The 27,845-nt window shown below is 45.0% G+C and overlaps 2 protein-coding genes across 2 annotated transcripts in view; both read right to left on the bottom strand.

Annotated features, from left to right (window-relative positions):
- FECH (ferrochelatase) overlaps nt 1-327 on the bottom strand; it is a 38,465-nt gene extending 38,138 nt beyond the window's left edge. Inside the window, exon 1 of the mRNA XM_010854766.1 lies at nt 180-327. Coding sequence (XP_010853068.1) covers nt 180-225 — 46 coding nt within the window. The 5' untranslated portion in view covers nt 226-327. The remainder of the gene's footprint in view (nt 1-179) is intronic.
- An 11,102-nt stretch (nt 328-11,429) lies between these two features.
- On the bottom strand, nt 11,430-26,764 carry NARS (asparaginyl-tRNA synthetase). The gene is made up of 14 exons (XM_010854765.1): nt 26,520-26,764; nt 24,274-24,339; nt 24,081-24,173; nt 23,909-23,998; nt 22,916-22,994; nt 21,833-21,903; nt 20,358-20,444; nt 18,650-18,871; nt 18,345-18,544; nt 17,793-17,928; nt 15,926-16,039; nt 13,734-13,865; nt 13,315-13,446; nt 11,430-12,564 (listed from the first exon to the last, which is right to left on the bottom strand). The coding sequence occupies exons 1-14, from the start codon at nt 26,631-26,633 to the stop codon at nt 12,433-12,435; spliced, it is 1,668 nt and encodes a 555-aa protein (XP_010853067.1). The 5' UTR covers nt 26,634-26,764; the 3' UTR covers nt 11,430-12,432.
- Between the last annotated feature and the right edge of the window lie 1,081 nt (nt 26,765-27,845).

Genomic DNA, 27,845 nt, shown 5'->3' with positions numbered 1-27,845 from the left:
CCCTGGGTGACCCACGTAGCCCTCCTCTCGCTCCTCCCAGGGGAGGCCCCCTTTCCGGATCCCTTCTCCGCCCCTCTGCGCCCCCCGCCGCCGGTCCGGGACGTTCCCCAGGCTCCGGGGCTCCGGTGTCCGCTGCCCGCTGTTCCCGCCTCGGCGGCGGCCGCCACGGCCCCACTTACGCCGATCGCGGAGCAGGACGCCCGCAGATCGCAAGGCCGCAGCCATGTTTGCGCCGACTGAAAGCCCGGCCCGGGACCGGGGTTCCTCCGGCGGCAGCACAACCAAGAACCCGCCCCGCCAACCGCCTAGCCGCGGAGCCCAGCACCAACCAGCCACTCAGCCCCACCGGTGCGGCAACGCCCGGCTACCGGCTGAACGCCCTCTCATTGGCTGTCGGGTGGGGAGGAGGGCGGGGTCAGGCGGAGACACGCCCCTCTGTCCGGCGGTTCCCAAAGCAAAGGCCACTGCCTGCTGAATTCCAAGTGATGCGTTCTGAGCTTTAGTGGTGTTCGACCTTTTCTGACCCCATGGACCGTAGCCTACCAGGCTCCTCTGTCCATGGGATTCTCCAGGCAAGAATACTGGAGTGGGTTGCTATGTCCTCCTCCAGGGGCTCTTCCTGACCCAGGGATCGAACCCATTTCTCTTATCTCCCCTGCATTGCAGACGGGTTTTTTGGTAGTTTTTTTTTTTTTTTTTTAACCCACTGGTGCCACCTGGGAAGCCCCAAGAAAGGGCCCAGGACTGTGCTATTGGCATCTTCCACCCCAACCACCAAAATGCTGTTTCGGTCGCCCTGAAAGAATCGGCCTGGTTGCAAGCACCCATCTAACCAAGGCAGGAACTGCAGGAAAGAACTTTCTTGACATTTCCATTACTATTGGTTACATAGGACAATGCCTCAGTGCTCCAGTTTTGTTGCCTAGTTGCAGCACAACTAGGCAGACCCTGTTTTATTTTGCTTTGAGAGAAGAAATTATTTTATGTCAGACACTCATGACATAATTATTAAGTTCCTCTGAGTATCTCTTTGCAGCAGAGTTTGACAGCTGGGAACCAGAAAGCAAACCTTATGCTGCTAACATAGGAGCATTAGGAAAAGTGAAGGCCAGTCTGGCAAACGCATTGTTTTGGAGGGCTGGGACGGTGAGGTTCGTCAGTATCACGTCTGCTGACCTTTGCAAGGTGACTGCCAGGCCCCAAACCTGCCCACGAAACAGGTGCCCCCTCATTTCCAGCCCTTCCTACATTGCCACACCTCTGCCACCCTTCCAGTTCTTACCTTCAGTACATCTCCAAGTACAAGATCAACCTTTGGAACAGAAAGGTGTCACATACTATTCTTTCATTCACTGAACAAGTATTGAGCACCTACTGTGTGCAATGGGGAAACAGCAGTGAAGAGAACAGACAAGGGTCTTACATGGGGATATAGGGGAGAGACAGAAAACAGTCACAATATGCAGTATTTGGGGTAATGATGAGGGTTAGAAAGAATGAAGGGAGATGGGGGAGGGGAGCCTAGTGCGACTGAAACAGATGGGTCAGAGAAGTCCTCACTGACACTTAGGCAGAGACCTGAAGAAGTAAGGGGGCAAGCCATGTGGAACATTGCAGGAAGATGGAGTCTAGATCGAGTGGAAAACCAGTTTTCTGTAGCTAAAATGTATGCTTTTGATTGAATTAGTTTATTATTAAAGATAGTCCTTTTTATGGTTTCAAGCTCAGTGTAAAATGTCAAATTAAGTGGATTGCCTTTCATACTATGTATATAATCTTTGAATCAAGAAGGAGATGTTCACTGAGAAGTGGACACTGCTTTCCTATATGCTTGGCTAACTTTCCATTCTTAGGACAAAAATTACATGAGTTTAGTTTGGCCTTTTGGAGAAGGAAATGATAACTCACTGCAGTATTCTTGCCTGGAGAATTCCATGGACAGAGGAGTCTGGAGGGCTACAGTCCATGGGATAGCAAAGAGTCGGACATGACTGAATGACTAACACACTTTAGTTTGCCCTTTAAAGAGGTGATCTTGGACTTCCTTGGTGGGCCAGTGGCTGAGACTCCACTTTACCAATACAGAGAGCCTGGGTTTGATCCCTGGTCAAGGACTTAGATCCCACATGCTTCAACTAAAGATCCCGCATGCTCCAATGAAGACTGATTGCATTCCACAACTAAGACCCAGCACAGCCAAGTATTAATAAATAAGTAAATATTTTTAAAGAATTTTTTTTCTTAAATTTATCCTTTTTTTTTTTTTAAATTTTATTAAGGTGGTTTTTGTAGATAATAAATTCTTCTACCTAAAGTGAAGTGAAGTGAATTCGCTCAGTCGTGTCTGACTCTTTGCGACCCCATAGACTGTAGCCTACCAGGCTCCTCTGTCCATGGGATTTTCCAGGCAATAGTACTGGAATGGATTGCCATTTGCTTCTCCAGGGGATCTTCCCAACCCAGGGCTCAAACCCAGGTCTCCCACATTGTAGACAGATGCTTTACCGTCTAAGCCACCAGAGAAGTCAACCTAAAGACTTCTACCTAAAGTCTAAACCTATTGCTTTTAAATCAACTACACAAAAAGTCTCTACATTTTGAAATGCTGTGCCAGAGAAAGTGTGAACAAGGCCAGAGAGCTAGAAAAGTTCAAGGGTTTTTAACAGTTCAGCTACTTCTGGGAGGCTCTGGATAAGTCACTTCTCCATCCGTGGTACTGGGCCCCACCTGCTCAGTGAAGATAAGGAGGGTCTTCTGGCCCCTCCCAGGGAAATGCCAATGATTAGTGACAAGGCATAAAGGTGCCAAATCTCACATAATCAACACTGGGGCGAGTTCAATTTGTATCTTGCCAGAAATAAGAAAGGAGCTAGCAAAACATGCTTTATTAAGTGTATCAACATAATAACATTTTTTAAAAAATGAATGCACCATTTCATACATTTTCCTCACATCTTATATTTTTATTTTTACTGACTTTTAAAAAAACTCATTCAAAATTATGTTCATGTATAAACCCCCCCGATACACATATTAAGACTCATAGGTTACAAATGGAAACAGAACTTTATTATTTTTCCCCAAAGACAACTTCATGACATTTGTTATTTCTAATCTATGGCTTATTTCTTATAAACATCAAATATAACAGCTTTTCAGTGAGCAAATTTTTATGTTCTTTTGAAATGAAAGCAGATAAAATATGCTTTGTATGTGTCCTTTTCAAAACTGATTGGAAAATACAACCCTTACATCAGAAACTGTGAATTCTAAATATGGGTTTACTAAGAAATCCAGAAAATCTTTAAAAGGCTAAATGAACTTAAAAAACTATATGAGATTTTTATATATTATGTATATATTTCTATGTATATATACATGTATGTATGTATATATAAATGCATTTTTCTGGTTTAAATATCTGTAGCAAAATAATAACCACTTTCCTTAACAAACAGAAGGCACAGTCTCTGGGCAACTCAGATAAGCAGCACCCCCATCACATGGAGAGAGGGCTTGTCTGAGCTCAGGTGACTTAATTAGTGAAGAAAGTATTCTCTTGTCACAGCCAACACTCAAGAGTTCAGCCTGTGGTCCTAAATAAAATGAATTTGTTGGTTTCAGCTCAGTGCTTCAACGCAGAAGGGGGCGGGAGGAGATCCCCTAATTCATTATTTGCCATGACTGGCACCTCCAGGCTGCACAGACTAAATTTAGACTACTCAATTCTGTCTCCTTAATCAGAAAAACAACAGGGCGAGGGAGGGATGGTCTTAAATGTAGGGAGAAAGAGTGGCTTCGTGAGGCAGACAAATGGTGAGCTCTAATAATTACTCAGGGAAAGCTGATCAATTGTCCCCACGACTGTTTTCCAGCAAAGAGGCCGCCAAAGTCTAGGCCAATGGAATATGCATTGACTGCCCCCTTAACCACACAGAGCCTCAGAATCAAGCCCACTCGTGATGATGGGTTTCTTAGCTCATCTGCACATTTTGATGGAGCGTCTACGATGAGCCAAGCATTGTATCAGACACTGTGAAGGATGGAAACTAAACTGCACCCTCAGCGTTGACATGTACACCGCCATGGGTGGGGTGGACAGCCGGTGGGGGCTGCTGTGTGGTCAGTGCGCTCAGCTCAGGGCTCTGTGATGACCTGGAGGGCTGTAACTGGGGCCAGGGTGGGAGGGAGGCTCAAGCGAGAGGATGCATATACACGTGTGTGTGAGCGCTAAGTCGCTTCAGTCGTGTCCGACTCTCTGCGACCCCATGGACTATAGCCACCAGGCTCCTCTGTTCATGGGAGTCTCCAGGCAAGAAGACTGGAGTGGCTTGCCATGGCCTCCTCCAGGGGATCTTCCCGACCCAGGGATCGAGCCCAGGTCTTTTATGTCTCCTGCGCTGGCAGATGGGTGCTTTATCACTAGCGCCACCTGGGAAACCCAGATATGTATATTACATATAGCTGATGGTAACACACCATTGTAAAGCCGTTATACTCCAATTTAAAACATAAATTAAAAAAGTAAACTGTACTCCCAAGTAGCTCATTCATTTATGAAAGAAATATGTATAGAGGGCCCACTACCTATGTCAGGCACACGGTGGGCATAGCAATGAACTGGGCTGTCTCTACTTTCACGCAACTTACATTCTAGAAGGCAAGGCAGACAATAAACAAAAGATACGTGCCACAATGTCAGCTATGACTAGGAACCGTGAGGAAAAATAAAGGGGGCGAAGGAATGGAGGGAGGGGGCTGCTGTGGGACATGGCTTCTCTAAAGGTGGTGGTTGAGTGGGGGGCTGGTGAGGAGTGAGGGACGCTGTCTGTGGAAGGGCTTTGTGAGCAGAGAGTCAGAAAGTGCTGGGATACATTGAGGCTTTTGTTCATTCCATGGGGCTGCTGGAACAGAATACCACAGAGCAGGGGGCTCAAGGCCACAGAAATGTACTGCATTCTCGTCTGGGGCTAGAAGTTCAAGTCCAGGTCAACAGGGCCATGCTTCCTCTGCAGTCTGTTCTCCTGAACCCTTTCCTGTCTCTTCCTAGCTTCTGGCAGCCCTTGACGCTCCTGGCCTTGCAGCTGCCTCGGTCTGATCTCTGCCTCTGTCTTCACAAGGTCTTTTCTCAGTGCATCTCTTTCCCATAACCATCTTCCCTCTAGAAGGACACCGCTCGTACAACCGAGTCCAGTATTCTTGTTGGAAAATCCCATGCACAGAGGAACCTGGTGGGCTACAGTCCACAGGGTTGCAAAAAGTCAGGACTGAGCGACTAAACCACCACCACCACCATATTGGATAAAGAGCCCACCCGACTGACCTCATCTGAATTTGGCTACACTTGCAAAGAACCTCTTGTTAAGTAAGGTCACATTTCCAAGTACCAGACAGGAGGATTTTAATATACAGGGGAAGGGGGTAATTTTTGGGAGGCAGGGGACACAGTTCACCCCATAAGAAGGACTTGAGGGACAGTAAAGGAAACTGCATGTCTTGAGCAGAGTTTGTGGGGTGGAGGGCAAGGAATTTTGGCTGATTAGACTGATGTTGAAACTGAAACTCTAATACTTTGGCCACCTGATGCGAAGAGCTGACTCATTTGAAAAGACCCTGATGCTGGGAAAGATAGAAGGTGGGAGGAGAAGGGGACAACAGAGGATGAGATGGCTGGATGGCATCACCGACTCAATGAACATGGGTGGGTGGGCTATGGGAGTTGGTGATGGACAGGGAGGCCTGGCATGCTGTGTGGTTCATGGGGTCACAAAGAGTCGGACAAGACTGAGTGACTGAACTGAACTGAGGAGATGAAAGACTTCATCTTTTGAACAGATCTCCCTCTAACAGAGTAATCCATGCTTTGAGTTCAAAACATTCACTTTGCCTGCAGTGTAGAGAGAAACGTAGGGCTCTTATGCCAGTTGTAAGGCATGTATCGGATGACTAAGTTCATTTCCTCCGTGGGGTTCTAGTTTTTGTTTATTTATTTATTTGAGATCATATTGGGCAAGAGTGTTTTTCTCTGAGATCACTGCCCCTGGGGCGCTGGGAGGGTCCCTCCACCCCTTCTGGCCTGCCTCTGCCAGGATCCCAGGGTCCCACCAGTCTTAGATGCGGTTTGCGTTTATTTCTCGGCTTGGCAGTCCTGCTCCTTGCAGATACATTCAAACCAAGGCAGTTGACTTTTTCCAGCAAGCTCTCATTCCCTGTCAGAGCCCTGTGCAGAAGGCAGTTTTCCTAGTCTTTCGGTGCTCTTTGGGGCCAGTTTTCTAGATTTCACAGAAAAGCCAGCCTTCCAAGGGCCCCCTTCACACAGGGATGGGTCTAGCCCTTCCTCCATCGTCCTGTCTAGGTGTGGCCTGGGCATTCCAGAAGATGCGTATATGATGTGTTCACTTTGTGAAAATTCATAGTGTTGCACACTTATATGTGTGCTCTTTTTTTGTATATTTTAGTGAAGTGAAAGTCGCTCAGTCATGTCCGACTCTTTTGCGACCCCATGGACTATACAGTCCAAGGAATTCTCCAGGCCAGAATACTGGAGGGGGTAGCCTTTCCCTTCTCCAGGAGATCTTTCCAACCCAGGGATCGAACCAAGGTCTCCCGCATTGCAGATGGATTCTTTACCAGCTGAGCCACAAGGGAAGCCCAAGAACACTGGAGTGGGTAGTCTATCCCTTCTCCAGCGGATCTTCCTAACCCAGGAGTCGAACCGGGTCTCCTGCATTGTAGGCAGATTCTTTACCTGCTGAGCTACCAGGGAAGCCCTTTTTTGGTATATTTTAGTACAACTTTAAAAAAGACCCCAAGTGCCTTTATCTGGGTTCAATTCTCCCTCTAACTCTCGTACCTAACCCGACAGCTCTGGCTTGGAGACCCTCTCTATTCCTTCTTCCCTAGTTCTGATGCCTAGAGGTATTCCTTTCACTCAGCTAAGAGGAGAATGTGTGTGGAATTAATATCTTTATCCAGTAAAGTCACCTGTTTATAGTGGGGGAGGAAGAAGCGAGTAGAAGTTTCCCTGATTAAAGTGAATAATGAGGGTTTCCCTGGTTTCCCTCCTCCCTAGGAGGTTCCAGGTTGGCAGCAGCAGGTACCCCTGGACATGGGGATGAAAGAGAGAGATGCTAGACTGAGACAGATTCAGGGAACTAGACGCTTCACCCTCCACAGGAGATGGGAAGAGTCTGTGGTCCAACCAGCGCAAGAGGAGGTATCCAAGGATGTTGACATCAAGGACTCACACCCAACAGCTTAGGCACCTCACCCTATAGGAGGGCTCACATCTTTCCCAACACACTTTAAAAGCATTTTACCTCCTATTTGGAATTCTCAGTAGAAAAACAAGTATCATTTGACATCTGAGAAAAGTCTCCAGGACAACAACATGTTTGGCAGCAGGGACTGGTTTTGAGGAAAACAATTTTTCCATGGACCTGGGGTGGGGGTTGGGGGTGGTTTGGGGATGATTCAAGAGCAGCGATGGGTGGCAGCTGTAAACACAGATGAAGCGTCACTCACTCCCCTGCCAGTCACCTCTGCTGTGTAGCCCGGCTCCTATCAGGCCACGGACCGGTACAAGGCCACGGCCCAGGGGTTGGGGACCCCTGCTTTAAGAGGAGAGACAGAGACCCAAACACACAGAAGAAAACCTGGAGGAAACGGGCATGATACAGGAAGAAGAAAACTTGGATAAAAGACCATAAAGATGGAACTTGCTGAGACCAGGGTAAAAAAAAATTTTTTTTTTTTTAATATTTTACTATGCTAACGGAGACAAAAAACTCAATAGATGGTTTGAGGAAAAGTCGAAGAAAACGTTCAGAAAATAGCAAGCAAAAAGAAAAAAAAATACAAGGTAAAAGGATTTAAAAGGAGGTCTGCTACGTGAATAATAGCAGTTATGGAAAAAAACAAGAGGGAACGCTTTCTAAAAAACAGAGGAAACTTTTTCACAAAGGAAAGCCATGACTTTCTGAATTTAAAAAGCCTATCAACTTCCCAACAGAATGGGAGAACAGTCCCAAGAAATATCATCATATTTCAGAACATGGGGACAAACTTCTAGAACAGACAGGTCTTATGTAGAAGACCAAGGATGAGAATGGGAATTCTACACAGCAACACTGGGAACTAGAATGGTAACAGTGAAAGCCAGGGCTGCAAAATCCTGAGGGAAAAATGCTTTCTAATCCACGATTTTATATGGAGACTATTCCAGACTCATGGAGTCTCTGGCTCCTGCATTGGCAGGTGGATTCTTCACCACTAGCACCACCTGGGAAGCCTGTAGCATGCATGCATGGTTTCAGTGTGAAGATAAGCTAAAAACACTTTTTAAATAGACAAGTTCTCAGTGAACAGACATTTCATGCACCCTTTCTCAGGAAATTACTGGAGGATGTGCTCCATCAAAATGAGGAAGTAAACCAAGAAACAGGGAAATGTGGGAAACAGGATGTCCAATAGAGAAGAAAGATGACGGGGGTTCTCTGGGTGGCAGTGAAAGAAGACTCCAGGATGACAAATATGTTTCAAGATTCCAGTGCGGCTGGTTCGGACTACAGCAGACAAGCTCTAAGGGAAGCTTCTGATGGGCACCTGATGTGCCTTGAGTACCTCTGGGGACTGAATTCATGACGAAAAATAAGATGACCGTTCGTTACATGTTAGTCGCTCAGTCGTGTCCGACTATGACCCCATGGACTGTATAGCCTGCCAGGCTCCTCCATCCATGGGATTTTTCAGGCAAGAATGCTGGAGTGGGTTGCCGTTTCTTTCTCCGGGGGATCTTCCCAACCCAGGGATCGAATCCGGGTCTCGCACATTGCAGGCAGACTCTTACCATCTGAGCCACCAGGAAAGCCTGACTGTTCATTACGAGGGGAAAAGTTGGCCAGGAAAGCATTAGTAATATACAACATGGTCAACCAAAGTAGTGATTTCGCTAAGCTGGAAGGACGGAGAGATGAGAAGGGGGCACATGAACGTGGGGCAGGGAAAGGAAGAAGCAAAATCTTCATGGAGGAGCAAGAGACAATGTCTAAAACCAAAAAATGTAGACCTGTTTTTTTAGTAACATGGAGGTAAATGCCTGAAGAAGCTAAAACTTTTGAACATCTCCATTTCTGTGAGCCAGAGTACTAGAATGGATTAAATACAAACTCAATTTTGATGCCAGAAACCAGAATCTCTGAGCTGCAGAGTATACCAATGTTTTTTCAGAGCTAACACTCTTCACCTAATCATTAGTAACAATCCAGGAGGTAGAAGGAAACTTTTCAGCATAAGAAACTGAATCATTTAATTGACCGGCAATTACCAAATACTACTGGAGAATGAAATGGTAACCCACTCAGCATTCTGGCCTGGAGAAGCCCAGGACAGGAGAGCCTGGCGGGCTACAGTCCACAGGGTCACAAAGAATTGCACAAGATGGAGCACTTGGAGCAGAGCATACCAAATACTATGAATCACAGCACTTGTACCTGGTAACATCTTTTTCCCTTAGGAGCTGAATGAAATAATATGACGCTAAGTTTAAAATCATTCAAGCTTTGGAGTTTAAACTTCATTCTGTCACTTTTAACCATGCATCTTCAGGAATGATTTTTAACCTTTCTCAGCCATTATCTCAGGAATAATAAGTGCTATTATTAGAGGGCTATAAATTTATATAAATCATCACAGACTATTGTGGGGGTTAAGGCACGTGACAGTACATGGCTGACACGAAGCAGTACTCCATTATTTTGCGAATTTCCCAGTATGACTTGAAAGCTAACGAGTACACAGGTATAGTGTTTTTTGTGGCTACTGGTCAATATCGAACAGTCTCAGCTTTACCCCAGTGTTCCCATTTCAACCCTGAGGCTGGGAACACTCTCAAGAGATGAATGTGAAATAATGAGGACCTACAGTGATGAGAGGCTTAAAGTTGGCTTCAGAAGTGGGAGGTAGCTACTTGGTGACAGTCAACCTAACTCTGCCACAGCCTCACCTGCGCAGGCTTTTAAAAAATATGCTGGGACTTTCTTGGTAGTCCAGTGGCTAAGACTCCATGCTCCTAAGGCAGGGGGCCCGGGTTCAATTCCCGGTTGGGGAACTACATCCTATATGCCAGAGCTAAGACTCAGCACAGCCAAATACATAAATAAAAATAAACATTAAAAAAAAAAAGTCCTGGGTCCATCCTGAAATTCAGATTCTACTGGTCTGGGATGAGGCCGGAGCACCAGTATGGTCACGGTCCCAAGTGACCTCCGTATGTATGACGGTTGCTTCTGATAGTCATATTACTCAACACTAAACGAGAAATTCTGGGGACTTCCCTGGTGGTCCAGTGGCTAAGACTCCCCACTCCCAATGCAGGGGGCCCAGGCTCGCCCCCGGCTAGGAACTAGATCCACGTGCCACAGCTGAGAGTTCGCATGCCACTAACACCTGCCACAGCCACGTCAACGAACAGCAGACTTTTAGAAAATGCTAGAGGCCGCCGGATGGGAGCAGTCGGGTGGCCAGAAACGGCTGCAGGACATTGACCAAAACGGAGAGCTTAGTATGGGGTTGGCCAAAAAGCTTGTTCAGGTTTTTCTGCACCATCTCATGGAAAAACCTGAACAAGCTTTTTGGCCAACCCAATACTGAAGTCATTTGAATTGCTGTGAAGACTAACCTCCCACCCGTCTCCAAAACTTGCAACAGGTCAGCTACACAAGTACCCATGGTGCAGGGGGTTGCTGGTGTGAGAATCACACGACAGGGAGAGGTTATGGGCCATGAGACAAGTCCTACCAGAGCAGGGACTCAGAACCCGGGTGTCTGTGAGGTGGACGCTTGGCGGGGACGTGCTGGGGTGTGGCGCTCGGGTCACAGTGACAACCAGAGCGAAGGGAACGTGAGCCCACGTGCCTAAGGTTTGCTGCTTGGACTCCTGGTTTGATGTCACCTTGACCCCCTATCCCCACCTAGTCCCACTGCTTTCTGTCAGTATTTAAGATGCTTGACCAATGTATACAATTAAAATGTATGAGTCTAATCTCCTCACGTAAATTCTGATCAAGTGAATTGCCTAGTTGAATCCAATTAAAGCTCATTCACATTCTAACCAGTATTTCTTATTTAAAGATAGAGGCCAAATATACTACAAATGCACCCATTTACATCTGTCATTTCACTTAACTGCAAAATAAGATACACTCTAATGTGTCCAGAAACACAAAAAGGATTATAAAAGCGATGAAACTAGCACCCACATCTAATTTTAAAAACACCTTCCTTTTCCTTACCATGTATTTAGTAACACCTACTAAATTCAGTAATACCTAATTTCACACATACAAATCATGAAAAGTATTTTAAAAATACAAAAGGCACGAATTAATGTGAAACAGAGACATTCAGCTTTAAAAAATTAAGTCGGCAAAGAGTTTTTACATGTGTCCATTTATTGATTGCTGGGAATAGAGTTTACTGAGAATACACTGACATGCATTTGAGGGGAGAAATTAACCAAACCCGAAAGGAAGCCATTCAGTAAGCCTGAGAGTTAATAAGGTAGGAGAAATTAGATCTAAAGACACAGTATGTGGGGTGACACCAACCACCACGGAGGGCTGTCCTTAAGATGCCAGCTGCAAACGCTTTGGGAACTTCTCTGTTCTGAATTACTGTGGAACTACCAGGAGAGAGATATCACCCTGCCTCTTTAAACTAATCCGAGAAAGAAAGCTGTTCACTGATGTGCCGAAAAACTTGCTGTCACTTCCAACTGTTTAAGGTAATTCCATTTTTACAAATTCCTCCACACCAATTTGTATGCTTTAGAGTTATAAGCAGCTATGAGATTTAGGAAAGATTCACAACGGATGCAAAAGATTGTAGTCATATCATTCCTGTATCTACTGATTTAGGCTCTGTTCTAATACTAGCAGATTTTTACAGCATATTGTCAATTTTTCCCCAAGGTGTTGAACTCATTGATACGATAAAGTGGTAGAAATTAAAAGAATTCCATTTATACTTAAAAGGACAGAGAGATTAAATTACTGGAATGTCTCAGATCATAATTTAAAATTATTTAATGATATATGTGGTATATACAACATAAAGATTGTAACCTAAAGGTGGATAAAGCGCTGAGACATACTCCTAACTGCAAAGCTACATGCCACAGTTTCTCCCAAACTTTGTAATGGGTATTTTTTCCTTAAAATGATAACATCAATGTTACCTGATATTCAAAATGTTTTGAACTGCTTTCTGTGGTAGCAGGAATAAAAAAGAGAAAACAGAAACGGACATACCCCAGTGGAATTAAAAAAAAAAAAGCGGGGGGAAGATTTTGGCTTCTTTTTTTTTTTAAGAGGCAGTCTGTTCCTTCCATGAACCGTGTTCTCTCCTTAAAGCTCTGGGGGTTGGGGGGACCGATCATGGCTTGCAGCGCTGGACAAACCGAGGGTACAAACACACATCTCGGATGTGGTATCTGTCCAGAATCCAGGTTAAGAATCGTTCCAAGCCCAGGCCATAGCCGCCGTGTGGACACGTGCCATATTTTCTCTATTAGAGAAAGAGACAGAGGAGTAAAGGCTTAGTTTACAATTTTGTCTAAAATAGTGAAAGTTTTCTGCTGTAAAATGAGTCAGCTTATTGTGGTTAAGGGATCAACCCTTGGACTTCCCCGGGGATCCAGTGGTTAAGAATCTGCCTGCCAATGCTGGGGACACAGGTTCGATCCCTGGTCCGGGAAGATCCCACGTGCTCAGGAGCAGCTAAGCCCGGGCACCGCAACTACTGCGGCCCGCACACCCTAGAGCCCGCGCTCCACCACAGTGAGAAGCCTGTGCCCCGCAACCATGACCAGCGCAGCCAAAAACAAACAAGGGATTCGACCCTTAAGCTACACTCCTTCATGGACCACATGGGAAAAAATACTTGGATATGAAAAATAAACCAGGGATTTAACACCCTAGAAAGAAAAGATTTCACACTTCAAATTAAGCTAATGTCTGTTTATCAGAAGAAAAGGAACAACTAGATATTAGTAGGATCTGATGACACATTTTTAAAAAACTCAGTAGCAACGAGCAAGGCCAGCAGTTAACAGGTTTTCAAATTAAGTTAACATATTAGTGGCCAAAAACAAAACCCGCAATGCTCACATGCCACATTATTAAAACCACGAGACTGAATACAGCTCCTTCACATGCTAAGGTACCACCCTGAATTCTTCTCTTTTGACGATTTCAATTTAAACAGAACTATTATGTTGAAAAAACGTTAAAGGGTTTATTTAATAAAAGTTTTTACCTGATCCGTGTACCAGTAATAGGGAGTGGGATCAATCCCTTCTCTTTTGTAACCTGCCAGGATCTCTTCATTATCCCAGATACGCATGGAGCCACCCACGATCTCACCAACATTGGGCATCAACACGTCGACCTTTCAGAATGAGTAAATAAAACACAGTTACGACCAGGCTCTCAGTCACGGCACTGCTCTAGAGTTTGAATGGAAATCACGAAAAGCGTCTGATGATCGTGCCAAACGCAAATATGACTCAAATGCCGTAATCCAACAAGGCAGGTTAAACACCATCAGAGCGCAGAAAACACTTCCTGAAATGCTGGAGATTTATAATAAAATATCTGCTATGAGCTGTGTCTTATTCCAACGCCCCCGCCCCCCAACCTTCAGAAGCAAAATCACTATGTGAATCCTAGACTGACAGATTCGGTGAGCCGGGGGTCCTCGGGACAGCGCTGCATGTAGAAGGACTTGATCTCCACGGGAAAGCGACACAGCAAGATGGGCTCGTTGATGGTGTCCGTCATCAGTCTCTCTGGAGCTTCTGGGATGTCCTGAGGTTAGACAGGGGCTTCATGAACATCTAGACCTCGAAAGGCGCCCTGGCAGAAGCAGCTCTCTGATCCAGCGGCAGTCCGTCATCTTACTCACCCAACAGAGCCCAGAACACACGTCCACCCATAACCCATGACCACGCGGGTGTAAGGGACCACCTCTGTAAGCAGATCTGCCTCTTCCTGTATTACATCTGTGCCACGTCGCACGAGGAATACACACACACACACACACACACACACACACACTCACACACAGAGGGATGATATACTGCTCCATTATCCCTTTCCAATGGCCAGTTTTATCTGGGTCTGAAGCAAACGCAGTCCACCCAGTCCCATAAGGTGTAAGATAATCAGCAAATGCTTCACAACGTCATTGATCTATACACACACACTATGTTATTAATAACACCAATCTTTAAACTCCCCTGTTATCTCCGCTCCTTTCCTGTTACAATAAATCTGCATGCCTTCAACAGTCCTAAGACACAGCTGTAAGACAAATAATCAGTGTCGAATTTATAAGTGTAACCACACCTGCAGTAGTTAGCCAAGAGAGGTTAGATGATGATGAATCAAGTTAATCTGTTTTCTGCTCACGCATCCTTCAGTAAACCACACATAAATTCAAGTGCAAACTGAAAAAACTCATCCTGGTAAAAACTGATTGGAAAGAATGGGGCAAGACTGACTGATTTAAGGCTAAGCACTGAGGGCGCTCCCCCGTCGGCGGGCACAGTGGTTTGCAAGCTCTGGCCCTGGAGCCCTGCGCCCTCTACAGTCCAGAGAGGAAATGAGCGGTGAGCGGGAGAGCTCTTCACATGCGAACTGCAGGAAAAGGGTCTCACTGCTTGTCCCAGGGGCTGGAGACCTCTGCTCTATCCTAGCCCCCTCCTGTGCGTGGGATGCCGCCGACGCGGAGAGGAAATGCTGACAGGCTCGGAGGACTGCCTGCTGGGCCCTGAGCTTAGTAAGTCCTCTGACTTTACAAGCGGACGTTACCTCCAAGGCAGAGACAGGGAATCAGACAGCGGGGTCGCTGGCCTCTGTTACTCAGCAGCGAGGACAGAGGTGGGACTGAAGCCCACCTGGGGGGCTCGCGTTCTTTCCACTCAATCCCACCAGCTTGCTGTACTAGGTGGTGACAGCGCTCAGGTTTTCAGCACAGAATCTGGTTTTACACGTCAACCGAACTCATGAAACAAAGTAATTTATATAAGCTTAGTACACTATCCTAATCTCTTTCTAAAAATGAAACAAAAATCACACATTTCCTTTGTAAAACAGATTTGCAAATACTACGTAAGGAGTGGTTAAATGCACAAGGAGGCGGGTTTGGAATCGTGTTGATAACCTGTTCGCACACACAGTGCTGGGAGGGTGCTCCTGGGCAAGACAGACATGCTCCCTGTATCTGGGGCGCTGGGCCACCTTCACCATCAAAGCCTTCTCTCCTGGTTTTACACTTTAACCAGTGGCTATTTTCTTCTTTGAACCTCCTCCATACGAAGGAGTTTTAACTCACTGTTATGGAGGAAGGAAGTATTCTTGCCTGGGCAATCCCATGGACAGAGGAGCCTGGCGGGAAGAGTCCATGGGAAGCACAGAGTCAGACATGACTGAGTGACTAACACTTTCACTTTTTATCCTTTTTGAAAGAGTCAGTTACTTTCTCCAGAAAACCAAGACAAGCATACACACATGCCAACACTTTGCACGTGACTTCAAAGTTCACAACGTTCTGAAGGGTCCTGCCAGTCTAGAGAATTACAACCAGAGCTAGTCAGAACAAGGGCTTACGGGAGAGGAATGAGACAAAGGATGGGTGCGAAGGCTACAAACTGGCTAATATGTACTGATGACCCCAGAAAAGGCACTGCCCCAAGGACCACGCGATACCTACTGAGCCATGAATGCTCAAACAAGCCCAGGAAGGAGGGTCTGTGGTTATCATTTATTTAACAAGCAGACGCCTCCTACATTGCTGGTGACCGGAAGCAGCAATCCACTGAAGCATGAGGCTCCCTTTGACACAGTGACTACAGAGGAATTTGTACCTCTCCAAATTCATAGAAAGTTCCGTCTTCTTTCTTTATGTTGTGTTCTTTCAGCCACACAATCGCATCTGAATAGTTCATCCGTTTGAAAGGCCGTTTAGGGGGCTTAAAATTCTACAGTAGAAAGGAAAAACATGGTGTATATAAAGAAACCATTCACACGAACATTTCAAGAGATATTTACCGTTATCATCAGATATTACTTCATGAACGCCAGGACTTGTTCATTGATGCTGGCAGCAGAGGAGCAGAAGCGTAAAGGGAGGGGTGGATGTGTTCATGTTTATATTTTGGGGATAATGTGTGTGTACATTTCTTGGTACTACAGGAACGCACTATTTAGTAATTAATTCAAGGGAAACATACCTCCTTGCTAATACTTTTAATAGTTTGGATCAGATAATAAGTCCTCTTAGAAGCGTTATACTTTGTGTACTGTTGATTTAGGTCTCATTTTTAATTGAACATTAAGGGAATTTTAATCCTAACTCTGCCAATATCTTTATCTAGAGGCTTGTTGCCCTTTTTGTCTTCTCTGAAATTTTTGTCGCCAAGAAAGGCTGAATTACATTCTTTTTCCTTGCAGATTGAGCTGGTGCAGTGCATTCTTATTTATCAAAATACTCATAGCTTTGGGACTTTGAAAAGGTAAATATTCATAATGTGTGAAACAGTATGATACATAACTGTTATGATCTTAATTATATAAAAATAGATGCTTAGTTGTGAACACACACACCTAAGAACTAGAAGGGCTTATCAAACAGTAAACTGCTTGTGATTACGAATGACTTTGTTTTCTGCATCTGGAGTGTTTTTGGTTTCCTGTTATGCCATGTTAACTTTTAAAAAAGCTATTTTTAAACCTTAAAAAAAATTCTTTCAGACTTAAAAGCAACTTGGGGAATTCTCTGGCAGTCCAGTGGTTAGGACTCTGCATTTCCACTGCCAAGCATCCAGCTGGAACTAAGATCCCACAAGCCATGCAGTGCGGTCAAACACCCCCTCCCCAAAACTGGACATCCCTAAAAATGGAAAACACATACCAACTTTCTATGTAAGTTAAAATACTACGAAATTATTGGCAATGACTAGTATCCAATTTTAGTCTTTAAAATATCAGTCTGGAAATGGGTGAAGGGGATCAAAAAATACAAACTTCCAGGTAACAAAAGAGGTTAAGTCCCAACAGGATGTGATGGATGACATGGTGACTATAATCAGTAATACTATATTATAAATCCGAAAGTTGATAGGAAAGGATCTTGAAAGGTTGCATCACAAGAAAAAAGCTGTAACTAGGTGTGGCGTGGGGTCATCTTCTATTTTTTAAAATCTTATTTATTTTTGGCTGCGCTGGGTCTGCGTTGTGGTGTGCAGCTTCTCACCGTGGGGCTTCTCTGGGGGGCACAGGCCTAGCGCTGGGTCTGCATTGTGGTGTGCAGGCTTCTCACTGTGGGGCTTCGCTTGGGGGCACAGGCCCAGCGCACATGGCCTCCAGTAGTTGTGGTGCGCAGGCCCAGTGGCCCCGAGGCACATGCAACCCTCCCAGGCTGGGGATCGAATCCGCGTTCCCTGCGCTGGCAGATGGGCCCTCAACCACTGGACCACCAGGGAAGCCCCGTTTTCTAATATATACGTATATATATATCAAGGCATTAGGGTGTACACCTGAAAGTAATACGTTACATATCAATTATAATTCAAAAAACCAGTCATTTATTTCAAAGCTTACCAAGCTATTAAATCTGTAAAAATGGAGAATGTGGACCCCAAGCTATTAAATCTGTAAAAATCGAGAACATGGACCTTGCTGCCTTCGAAAACAGAACCCTCATTTCATGTCTCCAAACAACAGCAGGCCTACCGGGTTGAGGTCGCGCACTATGTTTCCTGCGGGTGATTTCAGGACTCTATCGACCACATCACACACCAAGTCCTCCAGGCGGTTCAGGAGCTCCTCGAAGGTCAGGAAAGGACACTCGGCTTCCACGTGAGTGTATCTGAGGAACACGACACTAGCTCAGAGCCACCCTTCTTTCCACTAAGTTTCTCTAGAGCAAGGATCTTAACGCTGGGAAACTGTCCAGAAAAGTAAAACTCCCACCGTGCTAGTCAACTCCCAATTCTGCAAATCAGTTTTAGCTCACCTGACTTCCTTTCCCCCTTCTTAGTGATTTCTTGTTTATTCCCCAACACATCAAGGATCAAGAGAGAGCAAATTAACAGACCTTCGTGAGCTACGAGGTAGAACTTCTTGGACAGTTTCCATTAATTCATTCAAGTACCCTTTATAAAACCTCTTAATACTTCAGAGGTTTTTACACAGACTGTCATTTACCTCCATGAAGATTGCTTCTCTGAACGTGTTTTCTCAGAAAACAAAATTTAAAACGAAAGCAAAAAGACAACCGCATACTCAGCCAGGTGCCTTCGTGTTCTGGACTGTTCTGCCCTGTATGACTGTGCGATGCAAAAGACGTCCCCCAGAGCTGGAATGCAGGTCTCCAGGTAGAGCTGAGAGGACTGCGTCAGATACGCCTCTTCCCCAAAATAGTCGAGCTTGAAGAGCGTGGCGCCGCCTTCCACCTGTGTTTGCACCAACGTTGGAGGAGTGATCTGCGCCAACAAGCAGGAAAGGGGTAGACAGGCCTTCTGTGAGCACCGGGCTCAAGGACACACACGCGAAGGGCGTCGTCTGCAGGGACGACCGCGCGCACTTACTTCGTGGTACCCCCTGTCGAAGAAGTGGTCTCTGAAGCACCTGGTGATCACGGAGCGCGCCTTCAGGATTTTGGACATGTTCTCCCCGCGGATCATCATGTGTCTGTTGTTGAGCTGGACGTCCACGTCGGACTCCTCGTTGATCAAGTTGTCAGCACCTCCGGCGGGGGCCAACCCGATCAGCTCCCAGAAGTCGCAGCTCAGCTCGTGGCCCCCCGGAGCCTAGTTTTAAACAGGGCAGGGAGGAAGAGAGGGAGGGAGAAGGAGACAGAAAGTGTACAGGGCGAGGGGGCCTCACTCGTGGCAACATTTTCAGTAAGCTTATATTTCTAAGAAGCTACCTTTACCAGCCTACCCTTCTAAACACAAAGACCCAGTAATTGAATTTCATATTGACAGATTTAATATTTCTTTCAGAGTAATTCACTCACACACACACAGTTTAAAAAACAGAAAAGCACAAGCTAGAAAATAAACTATAATCCCATGACCTGGAGTAACTACTAACTACTGTCAACATTTTAGATCTTTCCAACCTCTGCCCAGTAATTCAAAAGTAACGGAACACCCACATTGAAAACTTCCTTAAACACCAAGGTTTTACTAAAAGACGTTTCTCTCTGGAACGTATAGATAGTAGAAATTCCAACCCTCCCTAATACCCCCATCGAAAGCCTTGTATGTAGAAGCCACACAATGTGGAATATATAGCCATCTCGGTGCCCAACACTGGCAGCAAGAAACACCAAGACAGCCGCTCCACTGTGCAATCGCATTACTTACCAGGCAAGTCCAGTCACCCCGAACCAGATATTCACTAGTACAGGTTCCTTACAGGGACTCTGGGAGTCTCTTTTACCAGTGTTTCTAGTCTCTTGGGAGGACCCCATGGGCTCCCTCTGCTGCTTAATGTCATCTTTGTTTTCTTTCCCAGGAACCAATCCCACCACAATTGTTACTTGAACAATAATTACCAACAAGTAGCTCTTAACTCGGAGAAGGCGATGGCACCCCACTCCAATACTCTTGCCTGGAAAATCCCATGGACCGAGGAGCCTGGTGGGCTGCAGTCCATGGGGTCGCTAAGAGTCAGATACGACTGAGCGACTTCACTTTCACTTTTCACTTTCATGCATTGGAGAAGGCAATGGCAACCCACTCCAGTGTTCTTGCCTGGAGAATCCCAGGGACGGGGGAGCCTGGTAGGCTGCTGTCTATGGGGTCACACAGAGTCGGACACGACTGAAGCGACTTAGCAGTAGCAGCAGCTCTTAACTGGTACTAGGTGACGTGGGTATTGGCTGGGGAACAAACAATTCTAACTGTCCGAGTTATATTTAAGTTTTTTTTTTTAAGAGCCTTTCAAATTCTATTTTAAGAGTTTCAGATTTAGATTACTGTTCTTTCCTGAAACACTTCCAGTAGATGAAATTTTTATTTTCACCTAGCTGAGAAATTATTCACATATAAACAGCAAGTTATTCTCGCCCTTGAAGATTATTCAGTAATTCTTTAGGCTGAAAATCACTGAGATTGTTACATCATACAAGCTGTAAAGCACACATATTTCACTGGAAAAGAAGAAGGCACTCTAAAGTTAGCAAGGGCATCACATCTTTATATCTATAATGCTAAATTCCAAAAAAAAACCCAGACACTGGAAAGCAACAAGCATACCACTCTTCTCTCAGAAACTCCACACACTCACCTGCTTGCCCTTTGGGGTAAGATTCAGCATTCCATACACTGCAACACTGCTCTCAGTGGACAAGACAACGCCATTGTAACACTGACACTACGAAAAGATCAAGTTCAAATTTAGCTGCTCACATTTATAGTAAAATATTCTACCACACAGAAAGCAAAGGGGGTTATTTATAAACAAGTTATCTAGTCCAAAACTAGTAAAATAAAAGACGGCCATACAACCAAACATTTATCTGCACGTAGATACACACACACGTGCACGCACCCCACATGCACGTGCATACACGTATGTGCACACATCCTATGTGTACGTGCATACATATGTGTGCACACATTAGTCCACATCTCTCTTAAAAAGTGAAGAACTTTATAAGGGAGGGATAGGCCATCAACACCCGAATCCACTAATCATAAGGACGACTGGAATGATGTGATTCATGGTGTGATGTGATTGAAAGAAGACAGCTATGTCCATGAAGTAGTTCTATCAAGAAGACTTGAATATGATCAGACCTAACCTCCAGCTTGTAAGAAACAAAAAGATAGAGGAACATTTACACCTTAGGATGCAATCGACCAATCCAGAATGTGACAAGTCCTACAGGACAAAGGACCCAGTTCTTTCCAATAATTGCATGGGGGAATGCAGTGGAGAAAAGAAAATGAAAGGGGAGAACTGCTATAGATTGAGAGAGATTTCAGAGACATTATCAACTAAAGGCAACATGTAGCTTTTGTTCCAATCCTCATTCAAACTAACCAACTGTAAAAAGACATTATGTATCAATTGGGAGAATGTGACTGGATATTTTTTTTTGGAGGGTGTGATAATGGTAGTCTGGTTATATTAAAAATATTTCTTCCTGGGGAAGCATATGCAAGAATGTTTACATGAAATATGATGTATGGGAAATAAAAGGGGGTGGAGAATAAACCAGAATTGGCAATATGTTAATTATCAAAGATTTAATGTGTATCCCTCCCAAATCTCTATGTTGAAACCCTTTCCTGCCACATGATGCTGTTAGGAGGTGGGGCCTTTGAGAGGTAGTTAGGATTACATCAGGGCATGAGGGTGGAACCCTCATGAATGGGATGAATGCTTTCCCTTCTCTGCAAGCTGAGGATGTGGATACAACAGGAAGTGGGCAGTCTGCAACCGGGAAGAGGGCCCTCACCAGAACCTGACCACGCCAGCATCCTGATCTGGACTTCCAACCACTAGAACCGTGAAAAATAAACTTCTGTTGTTACCACGCCCCCCAGTTTATGGCACTCAGTCACAGCAGCTTAACTAAGACATTACTGAGGCTGAGAAAGAAGCCTGGGAGGTTTCCTCCTGCTGTTCCATTTTTGAGATGTTTGAAATTTCCCACAATAGCAGTTCCAGATGCCCCAATTCCCTAAACTAACAATAAAGGAACCTATTGAAAAAAATCAAACATTCAGCCATCGTAAATATGAAAAAATGTTTACCAGATCATCTGACAGGACACACTGGAGAAAACCCGTACCGTCCCGCAACACCAGAAACATTAAATTCTTTCCTAAAAACGACAAAGAGGACATTTAGCCGGACTGTTCTTGAGGCACCTGAAAGCACTTTCTCATAATTTAATCGTTTATGAAGGAACTGCCAAGTTTAAACGTGGAAAATTCAAACCTCCTACGGGGCCTCGTTCCTTTGGAGTAGTGTCACTACTCAGTATCCGGAAAGTATTTCACCTTCTTCACTGTATTTTCAAACCCCGTGTGAGCCTCCTGACCCACAGCATCAGGGGAAAGCAAGGCCGTAGACATGGCAGTCGAGGGGCTGAGTCTCCTTCACCCCCGAGTCCCCTGCAACGGCCAGCACAGCGTGTCCCCTGGAGGGGGCACACACGGCCACACGGAATCACTCGTGGCTTTTTATGCCCCGTTTCTTTTTTTATGAAGGATTTGATAACCACTTAAAATAAAAGACATGCAAAAGCATAGTAATAATGAAAAGAGAAAGCAAAACATCAGGACCAAGTACAAACATGCTAATCATAAACCAGCACGGACCCCAGTGAAGCTTCGGATCTGGCTCTGCACTTTCTGTAGGCAACCCCTGCTTTCCATTACATAATGCAGTGCAGCTCAGCAAACACTTCCTGGATACCTCCTGATCACTGATCCAGGATCAGTGGATACAACTGATTGTATCCAGTACAGTTAAGCAACATTTAAATTTTTAAACTGTCAATAGTTGTACTAAAAGAATGACCTTAGGATATAAATCACTGTTTCCTTTAAAGAGCTAGCATTCCCAAACAAAAATACCCTTAAGTGAATGCTTTTTTTTATGTTCTTCATTTAAGACTAGGGATATGGAAAAAAAATTTTATACTACATGCCATTTTATTTCTTGATTTGTCTAAATATTTATATTGAAAAGAATGAATCTTTTCTTAAACTAGTTTATGTGCCTTTTTAAAAAATATAAATTTATTTAATTGGAAGCTAATTACTTGACAATATTGTACCAGGAATATTGAAAATTAAAGAGAGAGAGAAAAGTACAACTCTGCCAGTTACCTTGCCTACGCAGCCTGTGGACCCAGCCAAACACCTTTATCCTTTGGCCTCTATATCCTTTTAGTTCCCGAATCTTCACCTGTCAAGTTAAAGTAAATAACGTTTGACCCAGCATGTCATTCATCACATACCAACTTTGTCACGAATATCGGATGGGTGGCAGTAAAGTGTTAAAAAGCCACACGTGACGTAAAACTGCAGATAGCCACTCCACCGCAGGTCAGAGCCAGAAAATCTCACCACACCAGAGGGGTTAAAAACAAAAATCCAAGTCTTCTTCCTCTTAGTGCAGAACTGGCTGTGCGAAACACCCAGAACTTCAGATATTGCTACATAAAGTCAATGAGTCAATAAAATTCATGGCAGCAACAACCCTAGTCCATGCAGAGCCCGTTCCCTGACCTCCCGGACCCTCCTGCCACCCTGGGAGGTGGATGCTTCCAAGGCTGGCTTTTCATCCGGGGGATGGAGGGGAGCGGCGAGGGGAGGAAGGGTCTGGCGGGTGTGGCCAAGCACACAGCTCCCTCACTAAGGAAGCAGGAAAAACACAACAATTCAGCAGCAATAATAACTATTCTCTTCTAGAAAGAACAAAAATATAATCCAATTAAAAAAAAAAATCACGAAAAACTTTTTCTCTTAAGAGGTCATGAGAATCATGGATTTCAACCTCTTCTTTTATGGTGAGGAAACTGCCCCCAGGAAGGGTAAAATCACGTGACTGAGACCCACAGCCCACCAGGCCCAGATGCCAGGGCTGCCAGCTTTCAGTGGGGACAGAATGTGTTCAACACAGAGATCACTCAATTTTATTAAAAAGTGAGCCCCACAAGGACCAGACTCACAACTCTCCAGCACTACTGCTCTCTCTTCCTTCTGAAAGAAAAGACAAAGAGTGCAACGACCAGAGCAGGCAGCACGCTCCTCAGACACAGAAAGGAACAGTGTGACCCGGGGGCCCACCGTATGTGAAACAACACGCATCACACTTACACATTTCGGCTCTGGAAGACTTGGGTCATTTCTAATGGTAATCTTCTTTGCTTCTTCCAGGTTCTTCTCTCTTCGCAAATTGTCTTCTGCCTAGTTTTAGTAAGTGGGCAATCTGTTAACATGGCATCTGGTGTCCCAAACTGAAAAACGGTCACAGAGCACCACTGCTCACCTCTTTCTTCTCCCGGGACTCACTCTTCATCTGCTCCCTGTGCCACAGCTTCCTAATGTTCTTCATCTGGGACTTAGAAATAACATCCCACCTCTGGAGAGATAAATAGACATTTAGTGTTTTCCAGACCTCTGTATTCTAATGAAAATTTCTTCACAAAATCAAATCCTATAAAGTTCTGGGTTTACCTTACCTCATTTTCTTTTTGTGAATCTACGTAAATGGTAGGAAAGGGTTCTTTTCCAACTGTCATCAAAGCCTTGGGGAAGGGAGAAAAAGGACATTCCTTTAACATCATGCAATGTTTAAAATTAAGGTAACACCTGACTCACGAGGTAACTTCCATCACCTAGAACATCACCAAGAGCCCAGAAGAAAACACGAAGACCCCACCAGCCAAAAGTCAATGCTGATAGAAGGCACGGCTGAACATACTAAGACTGTGCTTAAAGTAGACCGTCCTCTCCTGAGCAATCCTAGCGATGTCATGTTACACAGTAATGTAGTTCCCCACACTCGTAAACAAGAAGCAACAGATCTGAAGAGGCCACAGGGACCAGCAGGAAGTATGCTGACAACTGAAGGGACAGCCGACAGCAGAGGCCAACTGCAGAGCAGCTCCAGATGGTTAATCCTCACGAAGGATCCAGGCAAGTCATTTCAGAAACTCTCAACAACATAATGGTCAGGGACGCAGAAGGCTAAGTTTCATTTAACTGGAAAAATCCCTATGTGTAGAATATGTACCCCTTTTCAACCTTTCCAGATATACTGGAACATATCTGATACCACTGTATCATTTAATATCTTACAGTTTATATTCTTTTCTAAAAAAATTGATGGTTGGAAGCATGTAAAAAATAAGTATTTTATTAATTGCTTCAAGTATTCCTTCAAATCTGCTCCTAAATTATCATCAATCAAGAAACGTAATGAGTTGTTGTCTCTAGTATAACATCTGAAGCTTATGAAATCTGACCTTTTCTAAAGATGTAGCTTCCAAACCTGAAAAATACTTTTCTTCTTGATTGAACAGCAGTCTCAACTCAATTACTGCTAAAGAGGAGGAGGGAACCTGGATCTTTTGGAAACATCCAACAGAGTTCAGCTTCTTCTTTTAACAATCAGACTTTGTAAAGATGTTTGTAAATCACTAAGAGTTGATTTACTACCTGATAATCTGTACTGATTCTTTCTTTGCTATCACACATTGAAAGGACCCAAGAGTAATTCTCCAAATCAGACCGGCACACTTTTTGCTAACAGCATGCATTCATCTAAACACTACTGTCAGTTCTGGGGAATCACCCCAACAATCTGAAATGACAGTCTTTCTGCTAAGGTTTAAAACCAGTAAGATTCGTGTTTGACACACCAAAACATAATCAGAGTATGAGCTAAAAGAGGAGCCGATGGTCCTAGGACAGGAACACTTGATAATGACCTAAACAAATGCTGTAACACAGCTCACAAGGGGGACTGGCCAGCCACGGATACACAGGAAAGTCAGGGCAGTGCTCGCCCTGGTGCCGGGCACTATCCAGCTTCCTTCTGTAGCAGCTGTGGCCATTCCAGTCAACAGACAAGGCCACAGATACCTCCAGAGGGATGGCTTCCTGGCCCTACACGGTAACCTAATACAATCAGATATCTACGTCCTAAGTCCAAGCTTCTGAAGAACTCATCTGCACTGTATTTGGCCTTTCATGTAAGCTGGCTTAGAGAACATGCTAAACTTACTGATGGATTATGCTATCCTGAGAAACAATAATTTACTGTTAAATTAGCATCCCAGCTTTAGGCTCCAGACTCATGCAATCCTGAGAGCCTGTTCTGAGGAATGGGTCCCCTTCCTAGTACTGATATAAATCAGGTTCCTGAATCTCAAGGTTCAAGGTCACACCTGGATTCAAGTGGTAAATTCACCAAGAGAACTCTGAGGAGTCCGTCTGGAAGAAATGTTTGGAATAAACTCAGTATGACTATGGGAAGATAACTTTTATTTCTACAAGAATTAAAAGACTGATCATTTGACTCATTGGAGAGAAAAATTCCAAGATGCAATGCTGATGGTAAGGAAGAAAAGAAGACACCTATTAAAAATATTCAAGGGGAATTCCCTGATAATCCAGAGGTTAGGGACTTGGTGTTTTCACTGCCAAAGGCCTGGCTTCAATCCCTGGCCGGAGAACTAAAAATCCCACAAGCCTCAAGGCGTATGCCCCCCCACCCCTCTGAAAAAGGAAGTTCAAATAACTTTAGGCATACAGCATCTAATACCCTTAAAGCTACATACCTGTATACACCCCTTACTTGCCCTTTTCGGCAAGTTCTCTTCAAATCTAGTGCTTGAGATAAGACTCCTGACAAGTCATATAACAACTGGCAGGAGTCATTAGTAAATACAAAGTCGTTTTCCTAATGAGGAAGAGGCACTACCTTAAGGCCTGTTTTAAAAGGTTTCTCCTTGGTTCCATCACCAGTAACATCATTTCCCTCTCGGTCGGAGACATACAGTTCTGCTGTTTTACAAAAAAAGAATAAGTTACTCATTTGGTCAATAATTACCAGTCACCTCATACTGCAGCTACTTTATCCATTCTTTATCTTTGTAAACAGAACACGTATCTGATCAGTGAAAATTATCAAATTGCAGGGACTTCCCTGGAGAAGGCAATGGCACCCCAGTCCAGTACTCTTGCCTGGAAAATCCCATGGACCGAGGAGCCTGGTAGGCTGCAGTCCATGGGGTCGCGAAGAGTCGGACACGACTGAGCGACTTCACTTTCACTTTCGTGCACTGGAGAAGGAAATGGCAACCCACTCCAGTGTTCTTGCCTGGAGAATCCCAGGGACCGGGGAGCCTGTTGGGCTGCCATCTATGGGGTCGCACAGAGTCGGACGCGACTGCCGCAACTTAGCAGCAGCAGGGACTTCCCTGCCGGTCCAGTGGTAACGACTGTACGCTGCCAATGCGGGAGGTGCGGGTTCCGTCCCGGGATCCCTGAGATCCCACAGCCATGCTCGCAGCCAAAAGATACTTAGATTTTCTTTAATCAAAAAAATGTATCAAAGTCCAAAAGAAATTTTATCAGTTTATTTCCCCACTCCCCTCTCCAAGGACATCCATTCGGTAAGAAGAGACTGATCAAATTTAGCTTTTCAAAATGAACTCTGATCGTTTTCCTTTGTGATACTGCTTCTACTTGAATCCCAACAACAGAGCAAGGGCTTTGTAGTTGGCCAGACTGTCCGACTGGGACGTTGCACTTTAACAGCCAGGGACCCTGGAGAGTTCACTTAACCTTTCTGGGCTTGTTTCTGAGCCTGTAAAATGAGGGAAACGATACCCATATCTTAAAGTACTGAGGATGAAATATATAAATCGGATACCTGGTGCCAGAGCACAGAAAATCAAAATAAACATCAGTTTCCTCTGGCCTTTAAAGAAAACCAAAAGTTCCGAAGGTAAACGAATTGCACAAGGGCCTCACAACTGTGAGCGGGCAGAGACATCACTTCGGATCTCCTACACGCTTCTCCTTTGCCTACTGCACCAGATGGCCTCCCAGGCCCTCCCCACATAAACGAGGGTGAGCGAGACAGGCATTCTCGAGTCGTTTCCTGAGGGTCACTCGGAAGACGCACACCCTCGGGGGCGGCCCTGAGGTCTGGCCGGGCCTCTCAGCGGAATCACGGGCTTTCCTTCAGCGGGGCCGCGCGGGGAGCCTGCGGCGCCCGGGAGAAGCCCGGCCCGGCCCGCCC

This window comes from Bison bison, unplaced genomic scaffold (genome assembly GCF_000754665.1).
Source record: "Bison bison bison isolate TAMUID 2011002044 unplaced genomic scaffold, Bison_UMD1.0 scf7180017864349, whole genome shotgun sequence".
NCBI classification, from domain to species: domain Eukaryota; kingdom Metazoa; phylum Chordata; class Mammalia; order Artiodactyla; family Bovidae; genus Bison; species Bison bison.
The sequence above is the reverse complement of the archived record's forward strand: the minus strand, read 5'-3'. Positions and strand labels throughout refer to the sequence as shown.